This window comes from Macrobrachium nipponense, chromosome 13 (genome assembly GCF_015104395.2).
Source record: "Macrobrachium nipponense isolate FS-2020 chromosome 13, ASM1510439v2, whole genome shotgun sequence".
Lineage (NCBI taxonomy): Eukaryota > Metazoa > Arthropoda > Malacostraca > Decapoda > Palaemonidae > Macrobrachium > Macrobrachium nipponense.
The window spans coordinates 19,672,978-19,687,977 of NC_087206.1; the positions used below are offsets into that span (position 1 = coordinate 19,672,978).

Sequence of the window (15,000 nt, forward strand, 5' to 3'; positions counted from 1 at the left end):
TCTCCAGTGTAATCACTTGCAGCCATACAGATTGTTATAAACCATATATATATATATATATATACTATATATATATATATATATATATATATATATATATATATATATATATTAATATATATACATATATATGCGTGTGTGGTTTATAATAAAATGTATGCCTGCATGTGAGTGCACTGGTTAGAACAGCATAAAGATAAAACGCTCTTTTTGTACAGTATAAAAAACTTGCTTATATATATATATATTATATATATATATATATATATATATATATACATACGTATATATATATATATATATATATATATATATATATATATATATATGATGTATATATATACATATATATACATATATATATATATATATATATATATATATATATATATGTGTGTGTGTGTGTGTGTGTGTGTAAATATATATATCTTGAATGGTAAATAAAAAAGCACAGAAATTTTCCCAGCGGTGCCATCCAGCCGAACACTGTCCTCAAAATGAAAGCTCTCGTGAATGATATAGAAACGACAGCACTAACATTTTCTGTCCAGTATGGTCAACCATCGTCGAAAAAACTCGGAATCTCAGTTTCGATGCATTGGTGATCAGTGTGACCTGAGTTCCTTCGTAGATTTGGCTCTCGAGGTCTTGCTGGAGTCTACCTGTCAGTTCCCCGTCTCTGTTTATCAGTAGCCAAGATACTGTGTAGCTTTTCAGCTCATGGAGACGCATCTGCAACAGCAAATATATATATGTGAAAAATAATTTACGCACGCACACACACCCAGATATATATATATGATTATAATCACTTTAGCACGTGATTCGTTTATCACACATATCCACAGGTGAAGAATAAGAGACAGTCCTTTGTCAATGGCTTGGAAATAAAGCCGAAACCGGTCAGGACCTACTGACAAACACGTATATAAGTATTTTTTTGGGACCTTTTTATTTTCTTTATATATATATATATATATATATATATATATATATATATATATATATATATATATATATATATATATTATATATATATATATCTTTTTTTTTACTCAGATAAGCCTACGCACATTCTAGAGGTGGAAATAAATTCCTTCCAGGAAGTTGAGATATTGAAACTTAAGAGTTTACTACCTTCCGAAAGATGTCTATGAAGTTTTGCGGCGAGCAGAGAGCCAAGGCCAGTGTGGTTCCTTTTGGGGACGCAAGCATAAACGTCAAAGTGTCTATTCCTCCGTCATATTTGAACATCGTCACCCCTACGCCCTCCTTGGCTTCACGCGTATGGAAAAGTTTGTTTATGTCCTCTGCAGATGGATTAGAATAGAATGTAAAATTTAGGCCAAAGGCCAAGCTCGGCGACCTAAAGAGGTCATTCAGCGCTGACAGGGAAACTGAGAGGTGTAACAGGAGGAAAATCTCGTCGCTGCACTATCAAACAATTGTTAGAAGAAGATTGATAGTAAGAGGGAAGAAAGCGAATGTGAACGGAGGTACAGTAAAAGGAATGATATGAGTTGCAGCTAAGGGCCTATGGGATGTTACAAAAACCTTAAGTAATGCCTACAGTAAACCACGTGAGGAGCATTACGTTGCTGAAGGAGTCTTGGGATGAAAGTGTGAAATAAATTGTCCTTAAAGGATGATCAGTTGTGATATTTAAAGATTATCGAACGACTTATGATATGATATTTTCTAAAGTGTAAGACACAGAACTTCCTAAATAAATGTAAAGCAATAATAAGTCTTGCTTCTCGATGCCTATACAGTAACATCAGTCATTTATAAACTAGCTGTGAACTAGTTTAATCACTCTATGCTACTAAACATTTAGAATCTGTTGATGCAAATTTCGTTGAAGGACTCAGGACAGAGGGCATTAATGTGCGTTAAAGTTTTGATAAGAAAAATTTATAATTTTATGTTTGTTACCTTGATTAAAAGTATTACCTGGAAGATTCGTTGACATCAGTGAAGGAAGATATAGTTTATAAGATAATTTTGTAAAAAAAATTTCCAAATAGTTCGCAGTGATCATTAAATTTAATATATTACTTTACTAAAGGAGAAGATCTAATGCAAATAATCAAAGTATCTCTCTCTCTCTCTCTCTCTCTCTCTCTCTCTCTCTCTCTCTCTATACATGTATAAAGCACACACAAACACGAACACGCACAGATATACAGGCGCACAATATATATATATATATATATATATATATATATATATATATATATATGAATATATATATATATATATATATATAATATATATATATATGTATATATATATATATATATATATATATATATATGTATATATATATATATATATATAGTATATATATATATATATATATAGATATATATATATATATATATATATATATATATATGTATGTATGTATGTATATATATAAAGGCAAATATACATAGATACATGCGTATGTATATATATGAATGCATGTGTATGACTTGCTCTTTGCTATTACCTGCGTAAAATTCATCATAGAGGAGTTGAAGACGGATGTTACTGTCTCCACCTACTTCCGATAGAACAGCGAGTAGAACGTTCACTATCCCAATGCTGTAAAAAAAAAAAAAAAGTTCTGATAAAATGCATTCGTCTACAATTGTCATTGATCCCCTACCTAAAATAATTAGCAATTAATCATATTGTTATTTTATTAACACTTGTACGCACAAATACATATATATATATATATATATATATATATATATATATATATATATATATATATATATATATATACATACACACACACACCCACACACACACACACACACACACACATATATATATATATATATATATATATATATAATAGATATATATATATATATATATATATATATATAGTATATTATATAATATATAAGCGAATACCACAGGAAAGTGATTGGCAGAAATCCAAGCGCTTTCGTCTTTACTAAGACATTGTCAAGGAACGAATGAAATACAGTTGGAAAGAAAGTTAACAGGTAAACAAAAAGATCAAGAATACCAGATGGTTAATTGTCAATGTGTGTGTGTGTGTGTGTATTACCCTGCTTTTCTCCCTTATAGGGGCAGCACCAGAATGTGTAACCCTTCATATTTTCAGCAAATATTTACCTTGTGAAACATTTTTGGGGGACCGTATTTTTATATGATGGGTGTCGCGTGACTGAATAGATACCTTATCAGACATGGCAGTTTTGTTTTATGATGTCTATTCTTTTCTAGTAGGAATCTTTTTTTTATTTTTATTTCGTATGGAATTTTAATCATCCCAGAAAAATAAGTCTTGTAGGCTGAAATTAAATTTAATTTTAATAAAAAAAAACCGCTCAAAAGTTTATTCTAGCAAATATTACTATTTACCATTTAATATATTTTCTTTTTTCGGTTTCGGGAAGGTAAAAAAAAAGAGTCATATCGGTATATAATATTCACTTATATTCGTACTGATTATCTTATCTATATTATTTATGCCATAATAACTCGTTTTCTCATCCTAGCCTAGAGTGCTTAATTATTCATACATAATGACAGTAATACGTCTAGTATGATCTACAGTATATTCTTTTAATTATACAAAGGGAAATTTATGGTTACACTGAAGGAAGAGAGTAGTGTCCTCGAAGTTAAAGATAGTATATACGTATATACATACATATATATATATATATATATATATATATATATATATATATATATATATAATATATATATATATATATATATGACTGGTAAAAATGTTCTGTTACAACAGAATTCCATCTAATAAAAGGAGCCCATAAAAACACCAAAATATAGAGAGAAAAGTACTATATTTCAGAGACTTCTGTCTCCCTCTCCAGGTATATGAATGAGAAAAGTTTACAGAAAAGGTGGTATTTATACCAAGAGTTCCATCCACAGGTAAGCCAATTTAGGTCACCCCTGCTGATAATCTTCCTTTAATCTTCTTAAGCATTGGTTGAATGAAAATCTTGTCGATCGTATCTGAATCCCATGCTCCTTTTGAGGTGTTCGTTACCTGCCTCTCTTTTATTAAGGCTGATTCCATCATTTGACTCTTGTACCGGCAGTTGCTGCTATAAATTATACGTGACAAATTCCAGTTTATTCTATGGTTATGTTCATTTATAAGGTTGAAAATAGCTGATTTCTGTTGTCCATACCTAACTGACCGTTTGTGTTGTATTAATCTCTGGGGAAGAGATTTTCCTGTAAATCCGATGTAAGATTGGTCACAGTCCTGGCATGGGATTTCATAGACCCCGGTGTCCTTGGGGGATGTCTTTTGTTGGACGTTAATCAGGGATTTGTCTAAGGTGTTTGGGTAAGTAAATGCAAAACGGTTAGATTTTCCGAGGGTCTGAGTCACCGTCTTTATCCTGTCCAGGTGAGGAATTTTTATTTTATTTTTGGGTGTCTCTCTGGTCTTGTTTTGAGGGGGGTCGGTAGAAAAATACGTTTGCTTTGTGAATTGCTTTCTCAATTTTATGGTCAGGATACTTTAAAGACGAAAGTTGCTTACGAATTAGTTCAAATTCTTTTTCCAGGAAATCTGGGAACAAATTCGTAAGGCCTCTTAGAACAGGTTGCTGGCTACACCTATCTTGATAGCAATGTCGAGATAGCTAAAGTAGTGAATGTATGAAAGTGAGAACATTGGTTTTCTGTATATGGAAAACTTGTATTTTGTCGTGTCTCTGATTATTAAAACATCAAGAAAAGGAATTTTGTTGTCTGTTTCCCATTCAACTTTAAATTTGATGCTGGAATTCATTAAAATTCCCCCACCTATTATCCCAAAATGTAAGAATATCATCTACATATCTCATCCACAGCATGTTTTTGGGTTTTATTGCATTTATTACTGTAGTTTCAAAGTATTCCATGTACAGAATGGCTAAAACAGGACTTAAAGGATTACCCATACTACATCCGAATTTTTGCTTATAGAATCATTCCCCGAATGAGAATACGTTATTAAATGGACATAATTCAATTAACTTTATTATTTTGTCAAGTGCCAATAAGAAATGATCCCTCAAAAACTGAAGAACGTCCTGTACTGGTACTTTTGTAAATATGGAATCTACGTCAAGGCTTAAAAGTTTTATGTTGTGAAGTGGTATATGTGCTCCTCTGAATTTGTGACAAAAATCTTCCGAATGGTTAATGTGACTGGGAGAAAAAGTGCCTGCAAAGGGGGAAAGGAGGCCAGTTAACTATTTTGAAATTTTGTAATTGAAAGCTCCGGCACATGAATGATGGGTCTGAATGGCAGATTGTCTTTGTGAGTTTTGGGAAGGCCATAAAAGTAGGGCAGTTTAGGATTAATTACTTCAAATTTCTCTAATAGTTCAATACTCTATCTGTCTTGGCCAGTTAATCTTACTTTCCAAAAAAATTCTGTGGGGACGTTTTGGAGGGGATTTTTCGTCAGTTTGTTGTAAGTGTTTGTGTCGCTAAGGAGTTGGTAGAAGTCTTTGTCCATTATTACAATTTTGCCGTCTTTGTCTGATCTACTTATTATAACATCTAACTTTTTTAGCGAGCGGATGGCTATCATAAATCTACGGGGAACAGGATATTTCTTATTTAGGTCAGTTAAAGCATTTAGTAACACTCCTTTTAAACATATCTCTTCACGGCTGTAGTTTCTGTCGGATATGAATTTATCAAAAGCCACTATGAAGTTTAGGTTGTTTTTGCGGTCTGGCATAAGGGCAAATGATAGGACTAGATTTAAAACTAAATGTTGATTTACAGTAAGGGGGGTGTGGGATAAGTTTAAAACTTTGTCTTGTTGCTCAAGATTATTCCATGCGCTATCGTTTATTAAGTTATTTAAATTGCGTTAAAGTCTGTTGGAATGAGTCACGCTATTATAGGCAGCAATGTCGGAACACAATGTGGTCCGTAGTGAGGAGGCGAAGATTAGTCTGAGTTCCATATATCACTCTGCTTAGTACGAAGATGTCGTTTTTCGTGTTGGTGATTCTTTCCTCCAGAAAAATCTTGTGTGAGAGAGGGAAGGGGTCTGATTGCAGAGTCCATCTCCCGAATCCGTACATTTTTGGTAGTACTTGTTCCTTGAGGCATATACAGAAAACCAACGTTCTCACTTTCATGCATTCACTGCTTTAACTATCATGACATTGCTATCAAGATAGATGTAGCCAGCAACCTGTTCTTAAGAGCCTTACGAATTTGTTCCCCAGATTTCCTGGAAAAAGAATTTGAACTAATTCGTAAGCAACTTTCGTCTTTAAAGTATCCTGACCATAAAATTGAGAAAGCAATTCACAAAGCAAACGTATTTTTCTACCGACCCCCCTCAAAACAAGACCAGAGAGACACCCAAAAATAAAATAAAAATTCCTCACCTGGACAGGATAAAGACGGTGACTCAGACCCTCGGAAAATCTAACCGTTTTGCATTTACTTACCCAAATACCTTAGACAAATCCCTGATTAACGTCCAACAAATGACATCCCCCAAGGACACCGGGGTCTATGAAATCCCATGCCAGGACTGTGACCAATCTTACATAGGATTTGCAGGAAAATCACTTCCCCAGAGATTAATACAACACAATCGGTCAGTTACGTATGGACAACAGAACTCAGCTATTTTCATCCTTATAAATGAACATAACCATAGAATAAACTGGAATTTGTCACGTATAATTTATAGCAGCAACTGCCGGTACAAGAGTCAAATGATGGAATCGGCCTTAATAAAAGAGAGGCAGGTAATGAACATCTTAAAAGGAGCATGGGATTCAGATGTGATCGACAAGATTTTCATTCAACCAATGCTTAAGAAGATTAAAGGAAGATCATCAGCAGGGGTGACCTAAATTGGCTTACCTGTGGATGGATCTCTTGGTATAAATACCACCTTTTCTGTAAACTTTTCTCATTCATATACCTGAAGAGAGAGACAGCAGTCTCTGAAATATAGTACTTTTCTCTCTATGTTTTGGTGTTTTTATGGGCTCCTTTTATCATATATATGTATATATATATATATATATATATATATATATATATATATCTATATATATATATATATATATATATATATATATATATATATATATATATATATATATATATATGTGTGTGGTTTGGGTGTTGTGTGTGTGTTAAAAATTTTATATAAAACAAATAGATAAGAATATTAAATAATAATGTAAAAATAAGAAGTAGATATAATATTAATATAATAAGATAGATAAATATACTATAATATTGAATTTATATATAGATAGTAGATCCAATAATATAGGTATAAATAATATATAATAATAATATTATATTGATATATAATATAATATATATATATATGTATATATAATATATATATATTATATTAATAATTATATATATATATACTATATATATATATAATATATTATTTGATAATATATTTATAGTAGTAATTATTATGATATATATAAATATATATATATATAAAAATATATTTAGAGATATATATTGATGATAAATAATGAGTAGATTATATGTATTATATAATATAGACATGATATATAGATAGATAATAGACAATAGATATATGATATATGATAGATTCTATATAGATTATATAGATAAATTATATAGTTATATATAAATAAGATATATATTTATATATATATATATATATATATAATTTATAAGATATATATTATATATTATATATATATATATTAATATATATATATTATATTATTATTATATAAATATATATTATATATTATATATATATAATAGAAAAATATATAAAAGATATAATAATATATATATATATATATAATATATATAATATATATTGATATATTAATATATATAGTCATCTAATCAAGGGCTAAGTTTGAAACAAAATCGTCTTTTTAAGAACTTGTAAATGAGAAAAACTTCACTATTTCAATATCGATCTATGTGCGCGGATAGATAGAAAGACAGACAGAGGGTTAGACTTATAGATGTAAGGATAACTACAAAGGTAGAGAGCGTTTGATGCTCACCTGCTGTTTATGTTGGCCGTATTCAGATCCAACATTTCTCTTCTGAATATTTGGCTACTGCTTCTCGCCTGGCCGAACAAGATGAGTTGAACTGTTAGGAATGGATGCCAGTAAGATGGAAGAAGCCTGTAGATGCCTAAGAGAGAGGAGCATATGTATGTATATACATACATACATATGTATATCATCATCATATACATAATATATATTATATTATATATATATATATATCTATATATATATATATATATATAATATAATATATGCCAGCTTATTGAGATATTATTCAAGATATATGTGGGAAAGCAACATTTGCAAAAGAAAATCTTTGTAAGCCAGATTTAACCATGTATTATTTTGCAATACGCAGACACACGCGCATGCACGCACACACATACACACACAGACACACACATATATGTATAAATATTATTTTTTTTTCAAAATTCGGGATAAGGATACACATTAGGGGGTGTGGTTTCCATTTATTTCGCTTGCTATAATCATATTTTCTTGTCCTTGTGTTTACTATAATTGCGTCAAAAAGTAGTAGTTTTTTTTGTCTATGCTATGATTCTACAGTGAAATTCAGAACGGTCGTTTCTGAAAATATGTTTTTAGTTTCAATGCATCTTCTTTGCTGGTTAATGCGATGAAAATGTCGTAAAGAATCTAGCGTGTTTTCAGTTTTTTCATTATTACTGGATACGGTGTCCTTTAAATTGTTCATGTATGTGCTTGACATATACGAACGCCCAGGAGGGAACCCATACCCCAGATAAACATACCTACACCATTTACTTGGTAGACTTGCCTTCGTAGGAATAAGATACTGTTTCTTTCGTGGATGCTTCGAGCATCCTCCTTAGGCTTCAGTTTTTGGTAAAAGAAAATTATTGTGCCGGCTTTGTCTGTCCGTTCGCACTTTTTCTTTCCGCTCTCAGATCATAGAAACTTTCAAAGCTAGAAGGCTGCAAATTGGTAAGTTGATCATCCACCCTCCAATCATCAAACATTCAAAATTGCAGCACGTTAGCTTCAGTAGTCTTTATTTTATTTAAGGTTGAGGTTATCCATAATCGTGCTTCTGACAACGATTTAGAGTTTCGTGGGCCGCGGCTCAAACAGCATGACACCGAGACCATCGAAAGATAGACTTACCTTCGGGGGCCTTGATTTTACGCTGTACCGGCTGTGCAGAAAACTCTGCGCGTGAGTTCATCGGTGAATCTTATTCAGTCACAGATCTGGCAATTTAATTGAATCACTGATGAATTTCCAGCTCCATGGATCAGTTGTTGTATACGACCCACAGTGGCAGACAAGAAAATATCCTATAACTGCGAGAGGAAGATAAGTCTCCTCTCTCTCTCTCTCTCTCTCTCTCTCTCTCTCTCTCTCTCTGTCTATTTATACTTTCTGCTTATGCATGAGTTGTTACTTACTTAACCAGTAATCGCAAAATGCCATTGTCAGAGAAGGTCCTGGGTGACCTGCAAAGGGAGTTAAATCTGTGATAAAAATAATCAAAATTTTTTAAATGAAAACATTAGCATTACGTCAGTCCTTAATTTTAGATTAAAATTAAAGGGTATTTTTATTTTATTAGAATTGCTTCCAAAAGAATAAGAAAATAGAGCCTTACAACAAATCGACATCATATGTATATTTATGGGTTATTTATTACGGTACTCCATTAAGACAAACGAGCCATTATTATTTTACAGAAACAATTAAAATTGCTTCAAGACCTCTAATCATCACAGATTACTGGTCTGAAACAATAAGAGAGTCTAGTTTCTTTTGCATATATATATATATATATATATATATATATATAATATATATATATATATATATATATATATATATATATATATATATATATATATATATATATATATATATATATATATATATGCATATATTGGAATTCTATACTGCGCGTCAACTTCACGATAATCTGACAACGACGGAAAGTGAAAACTTATGAAATAAGATATCTGTCAACGAGGGGAAAGCTGAAAAGGGGATTACCTTTAACTCTGAAAGTTTAGCAAATGTCGTATTCTAACAAGAGTCGTTTCGCAGAAGAGGAGGAAAGCAAAGACGAACTCGGAATCAGTGGCACACAAACCTCTATCAGGTCAGACTTCCCAACTGAAGTGAGGGACTGTTTGGTCCACCAGAAGAGAGTTCTGAAGAGGGAATGAAGTGGAAAATGGTCCGGTGACCCACCGAGACTCATATACGTCATCACGTTATTATTTATTCATAATGAATGCCCGCATACCACTTAGAGAAAATGACTGATAATATTATTCGCAAGTTTGTTTTTATTTTAGTCGCGATATGCAAGGAATTCGTCAGCCTACCTTCTCATTTGGAATTAGTTTCTTTGATTAAACGTAATACACTTGACATCAGCGAAGACATTTTGCACACCGTGCCATTAATTGAGTAGAAGGTATTTCATGTGTGCGGTTGTATACGTCCATGAGTTTGGCACATTTCTTTGACTGCATATTCTCTGTCTCTCTCTGTCTCTCTCTCTCTGTCTCTCTCTCTCTCTCTCTCTCTCTTAAGGAAGTCTTTGTAAACACTGCTAGGTGTTCGGAACTCCTTAGATTTTTATTCTGATTATTATTTTAGCATTCCTTCATCGATTACATTCAAAGGCCTTTTGAAATATTAAAGGCTCCTACACGCACGCATGTGCGTGTATACATTATATGTCCGAATGACAACACAACCCAAGAAAAAGTTTTTTTTTTTTTTTTTTTTTTTTTTTTTTTTTTTTACAAAACCAATTACGTATATTTAATTGAGTTTTATGCTAATTTGCCAAACATAATTGTCAAATTTCAGAGACAAAGTTCTCTGAGAGGTCATGATTACGCTTTAATAATAAACTAGGATTGTATGCGCATTCTTTATATTTGTTTCTTTTGGTGCTTCACTGTCTTTAATAATAATAATAATATTAATAATAATTTTACAATCTTATGAAAAGCAGTTTCTGTAATAAAAATCTACAATTATATAATAAACTGTGTTACTATGTAAAACCAAAATCTTTTACCATATAATTGTGGATTTTTATTACGCAACAACACCAACAACAACAACAACAATAATAATAATAATAATAATAATAATAATAATAATAATAATAATAATAATAATAATAATAATAATAATAATAATAATAAGGCGTTGGTCCAGGATCAAATGTTATCTAAGTTTTCCTTTGAATACTAATGTAGCCTGGGGTCGTTGTTTGTCAAGTCCGCAATGTTTATGAATTTATACATATTATATGCATAAGTATATTCGACGACATACGTCACAAATATATTCGTGTTCTATATATCAATGATTACTGTAGTTGGTGTATAGTTAGCATATTAATATAACGAAGCATATTGTGTGTTTATTCATCAGTGTTTACACTTGCCCCGAAATTAATTTTGATGATTTGTAATGTCCTATGAGGTCACTTCATTCTAAACAGATGCTCGAGATAAGATGCACCAAATAATAAGGAAAATGCCATTCATTTTCATGGATTAAATTTGATGTCATCTCTAGAATTATATTCTCATAATTTCATTAGATTGTCGGTCTTCACAAAAACTTCCTTAATCATAAGTCTCCCAGCGAAGAGCTTCGCGGAAGTCCACGTTCGGTTCAATGGCAAATTTCTCATTTTCATTCATCATGAGTTTGAGTTCTTCGTAAATCACCTTATTAACTGGCTTATATATTCCTTTGTCAGAACTTCGAAGAATTTCAATCATTACGAAGTCAACGAATGTCTTGTTGACAATTATTTTTTTTATTTACAATTTTATTGCAAATAGCTTATTCAACATCCACACTTCTAAGCTGATTCTATAGCAGGATTCACTGCATACAAAATAATGTGTAAACATTTAAATCTATTTCTTTTGTTGAGGTGAAGAAAAGGAAACTGGTACCTGAACTTTCTTACTACGTTGAAAAAAAAATTATGAATAGACTTTTGACTTTCTATTCAGGGCCGTCATGGCGTTGATGACCACTGCTGTAGTGATGCGAATTTACTTTTCATAATCAATCAATCAATGTATTATTGCTGGGGTGATATGTTGAATATGCAAAGGGAATCCCTGTTGACATTATATCTTTCCAAAGTATGAGTGAGTCATTATATTGCATTATTCTCATATTCAGTGTAATCTTTAATCTAATTACATTGACGTATTATGTTTATATATATGTATATATATATATATATATATATATATATATATATATATATGTATATATATATATATATATATATATATATATATGAAATATAGCATATATGAATGGAAATCAGACTAATGTTGCCATTAGACGTATAAATTTATAATGACTAATGAAACAATGGTATATATATAAATATATTATATATATATATATTATATATATATTATATAATATAATATATATATGTGTGTAATATATAAATAATTACATATTAATAGATATATATTATATATATATATTACTATATAGATATATATATATATATTATATGGCTTTGTATGTACCGTATATGAGATACATATATCTCATTTTGTTTCATTAGTCATTATTAACTTATATCCCTAATAACAACGTTAGTCTGATTTTTTTTTCCATAAAGCATATCCATAAACACTGCAATGGTTACTGGTACCTAACACGTTTTCTGTTATGCACGGAATGCATAAATGTTTTTATGTGAGCAGTGATGTTATCCATTACTCTTCAGGTACTATTGATTGATTTAGCTAACGTATATATATATATATATATATATATATATATATATATATACATACATACTATATATATATATATATATATATATATATATATATATATATATATATATATATATATATAGTGGGGGGTTGGGGTTGGTAGGTGTTGATGACCATAGGTGAAGCCCGGCAGGGGGTTAGTGCCGTCAGTACACCTCACGCAATGCACTATGGGCAATACTGAAGGGTCTATGCAGTGTTTCCTCGGCCCCTAACAGCAACCCCTTTCATTCATTTCACTGTACCTACGTTCATATTCTCTTTCCTCCATCTTGCTTTTCACCCTCTCAAAACAATAATTGCTTCATAGAGCTACCGGTAGATTTTCTTCCTGTTAGACCTTTAAAACCTTCATAACTCCCAATTTCCTTTTCAGCTCTGAATGACCTCATAGGTCCCAGGGCTTGGCTTTTGACCTAAATTTAACATTCCATTTCCAATCCCGACCATAGGCGAAGGAGCACCACTCTAGAGATTTAAATTTATTTCAATCTCTAAAAATTTGGCAATAATGTAGCTACTAAGATACTGCACGTTTTACTACAAACCGAAAAGTGTCAAAAATCCATCCTAAATAAAAGCTAATAAGAACAGATACGATATAAAGATGATTAATTCTCCGCAGTATTTTCATTTCAGAATAAAAAAAAAGAAAACTAGTGAAAAGGATGTTTTTTTTTATTCCCTACTGCACATTCATCACACTGTAATTCACTTCAAGTCTAATGCAGCGTTAATCCCATGATCATGATACCATTGACAAATGATTAGGGAAAGAGCCTGGAGGTCAATAATTGCATCAAATGAATTTATCTTATATTCTGAATCAAATATTTCACATTTTTTTTATAAATATTATCAGCGTGAGGGATGGATGGACATCAAAATTGATATGGTCTTCGGAAAGCCTTTTCAAATAACTTCCAGTCAAAGGATAAATCAAAATAAAATTTCGATAGTACATGTATTTGTTTTTCCTTCATAGCTATGGAATCGAGAGCGAGAGAGGAGAAGAGACGAGACGGAGAGAAGAGACGGAGAGAGACAGAGCGGAGGAGAGAGAGAGAGAGGTGACCCATGTGGACGGGTCGAGGGAATACCATTATGGATGGTAACAAGAAAGTAACAACAGAGAGAGAGAGAGAGAGAGAGAGAGAGAGAGAGAGAGAGAGAGAGAGAGAGAGAGAGTTCATAAAATACTTGAGAAATAGTGCATATATAGGGCTGCAAGTAGAGAGAGAGAGAGAGAGAGAGAGAGAGAGAGAGAGAGAGAGACGTATTGCATGAACTATTTGAGAAAAATGCACATTGATGGTTGCAAGTAAGAGAGAGAGAGACAGAGATATTTCATAAACCATTTAAGAAATAGTGCATATAAATGGCTGCAATTAAGACAGACAGACAGACAGACAGACTGGCATACAGAGAAAGAAACAGGAAGGCTGAGAGGCCATAACGGCCCTACATTATTAGATCGTCTAAATTTACGATCACAAACCTTAACATCTGTGGGTCAGCTTTTATTACCCCGAAACTAATCCGTTATATTGACTCATCAACCGTTCTTCTTTGTCTTAGTAGTGAAAGTAAACTTTGTGTGATTTTCCGGATCAACAGCAATCTTCCATTTCGAAGAGTCAGCATCTGCAACACCTGTACACCAGTTTCTCGAGCGAGAAGGTCACAATTGCAAAGCAGTAACCCAGAAGAAGAATGAGGAATATTCCCATCATATGATCCAGTCCGATCGCAAGTTGCTGGTTGCTATCCTGAGATGAAAACAAACAAATGAATGACTGTTATGACATTCGTTAGTTCTGTGATAATTTCATCATAAAAAAACTGCTGATAGGGCACAATAAATTTCTTTATATGTCTAAGACACCGAGGACATGTTTTGATGATTCGGTTAGATTGTCCGATAAATCCACAAAACTTTGGCCATAAGGAAAACATTGATAAATAAAGTAGATGACTATGATATCATTCATTAAATTTATGATATGATAATAAAAAGTTTATGTTAAGTTTGGCTTTGTGAGTCAGAAAACAATAGTAATTTTGTATGATTATGAAATAAATAAAAAATCATTTTACAAAAGGGATGATAA

At 31.7% G+C, this 15,000-nt stretch overlaps 1 protein-coding gene and 1 pseudogene across 1 annotated transcript in view; both read right to left on the reverse strand.

The window, feature by feature from the left end:
- LOC135225255 (glutamate receptor ionotropic, delta-1-like) overlaps positions 1-13,160 on the reverse strand; it is a 24,756-nt gene extending 11,596 nt beyond the window's left edge. The window contains exons 1-7 of the mRNA XM_064264585.1: positions 13,139-13,160; positions 9,500-9,547; positions 9,216-9,260; positions 8,055-8,145; positions 2,495-2,589; positions 1,138-1,310; positions 539-732 (exon numbers count right to left, since the gene is read on the reverse strand). Coding sequence (XP_064120655.1) covers positions 539-732; positions 1,138-1,310; positions 2,495-2,589; positions 8,055-8,145; positions 9,216-9,260; positions 9,500-9,547; positions 13,139-13,160 — 668 coding nt within the window. The remainder of the gene's footprint in view (positions 1-538; positions 733-1,137; positions 1,311-2,494; positions 2,590-8,054; positions 8,146-9,215; positions 9,261-9,499; positions 9,548-13,138) is intronic.
- Positions 13,161-13,261: 101 nt separating this feature from the next.
- Positions 13,262-15,000, reverse strand: part of LOC135225256 (probable glutamate receptor) — a 7,898-nt pseudogene continuing 6,159 nt past the window's right edge.